The sequence below is a fragment of the Onychostruthus taczanowskii genome, unplaced genomic scaffold (assembly GCF_017590055.1).
Source record: "Onychostruthus taczanowskii isolate IOZ18803 unplaced genomic scaffold, ASM1759005v1 scaffold1239, whole genome shotgun sequence".
Lineage (NCBI taxonomy): Eukaryota > Metazoa > Chordata > Aves > Passeriformes > Passeridae > Onychostruthus > Onychostruthus taczanowskii.
The window spans coordinates 1-1,965 of NW_024498395.1; the positions used below are offsets into that span (position 1 = coordinate 1).

General features: G+C 54.0%; 1 protein-coding gene across 1 annotated transcript in view; it reads right to left on the reverse strand.

Annotated features, from left to right (window-relative positions):
- Positions 1 to 1,238: 1,238 nt before the first annotated feature.
- The window catches only part of LOC121331532, a gene marked incomplete at both ends in the record, with an annotated part of 3,772 nt that continues 3,045 nt past the window's right edge, over positions 1,239 to 1,965 (reverse strand). The window contains one exon of the mRNA XM_041396044.1: positions 1,239 to 1,417. Coding sequence (XP_041251978.1) covers positions 1,239 to 1,417 — 179 coding nt within the window. The remainder of the gene's footprint in view (positions 1,418 to 1,965) is intronic.

Genomic DNA, 1,965 nt, shown 5'->3' on the forward strand with positions numbered 1-1,965 from the left:
GGTGGGAATGGGATCTGTGGGGCTGGAAGTGAAATCTATGGGGCAGAGGGGAATCTATAGGGCGGCAATGGGATTTCAGGGTCCATCTATGGGGCTGACCCAAATCTATGGGGCAGGAAGTGAAATCTGTGGGGCAGGGATGGATCTATGGGGAAGATTTGGGATCTGTGAGGCAGGAAGGGAAATCTATGGGGCAGGCGGGAATCTATGGGGTGGGGTGAGATCTATGGGGCAGGGATTGATTTATGGGGCAGGGATCAAGCTATGGGGCAGATTTGGGATCTATGGGGCTGAGAATGGAGTCTGGGACATGGATGGGGTGGGAATGGGATCTGTGGGGCTGAGAATGGAGTCTGGGACATGGATGGGGTGGGAATGGGATCTATGGGGCTGGAGGTGAAATCTATGGGGCAGGGGGAATCTATGGGGCAGATTTGGGATCCATGGGACTTGGAATGGGATCTGTGGGGCAGGAAGTCAAATCTATGGGGCAGGGATGGATCTATGGGGCGGGAATGGGATCCGTGGTGCAGAAAGCGAAATCTATGGGGCAGATCTGGGATCCGTGGGGCAGAAAGCAAAATCTATGGGGCAGAGATTGAATTATGGGGCAGGGATCAATCTGTGGGGCAGATTTGAGATCTATGTGGCTGGAAGTGTAATCTATGGGGCAGGGATCCATTTATGGGGCAGGGATCGATCTATGGGGCTAGAAGTGAAATCTATGGGGCAGGAATGGATCCTTGGGGCAGGGATGGGATCTGTGGGGCAGATTTGGGATCCATGGGGCAGGAATTGAAATCTATGGGGCAGGGATGGATCTATGGGGCAGGGATTGATTCATGGGGCAGGGCTCAATCTATGGGGCAGGGATGGATCTGTGGGGCAGGCCCTGATCTATGGGGCAGATTTGGGATCTGTGGGGCAGGAAGTGAAATCTGTGGGGCAGGGATTGAAATCTATGGGGCAGGCCCCGATCTGTGGGGCAGACCCCGCCCCTTTTCCCCTTTAAACCCCGCCCCTTTCCCCTTTAAACCCCGCCCCTTTCCCCTAGGAAGTGAAATCTGTGGGGCAGGGATGGATCTGTGGGGCAGGAAGTGAAATCCATGGGGCAGAGATTGAATTATGGGGCAGGGATCAATCTGTGGGGCAGGAATTGAAATCTGTGGGGCAGATTTGGGATCTGTGGGGCACGAAGTGAAATCTGTGGGGCAGGGAGTGAAATCTATGGGGCAGACCCCGCCCTTTTCCCCTTTAAGCCCCGCCCCTTTCCCCTTTAAACCCCGCCCCTCCCCCCAAGCCCCGCCCACCGAGGCGCTGGCAAGCCACGCCCCCTCGGGGCTCCAGCTGACGTCACGCACGCAGGCGCCGTGATTGGCCAAGCGCCGCAGGACACGCCCCGTGATGGCGTCATAGACTGCCGAGCAGAGAGGGAGGGGTTTAAAAAAGGGGGCGTGGCCAAGGCGAGCCCCTCCCACTCCAAAACGTTTTTATCCCTTTTTTCGCCGTTTTTTCACCGTTTTTCACCGTTTTTTCGACTTTTTTCCCCATTTCCCCCCTCCCAGTCCCCTCCCAGTCCAAACCAGTCCAAACCAGTCACCCCAAACCCCCACTTCCCCCATTTTTAACCCTTTTTCCCCCGTTTTTTACCCATTTTCCGCCATTTTGTCCCCGTTTTCCGCCATTTTTTCCCCATTTTTTCCCCATTTTTTCCCCATTTCTCCCCCTCCCAGTCCAAACCAGTCCAAACCAGTCACCCCAGTTCCCATTTCCCCCATTTTTAACCCTTTTTTCCGCCATTTTTCCCCCCATTTTCCGCCATTTTGTCCCCGTTTTCCACCATTTTTTCACCATTTTTCGCAAATTTTTTCACCTTTTTTCCCCATTTTTTCCCCATTTTTTCCCCATTTTTTCCCCATTTTTCCCCCTCCCGTCCACCATTTTTTCCCCATTTTTTCCCCATTT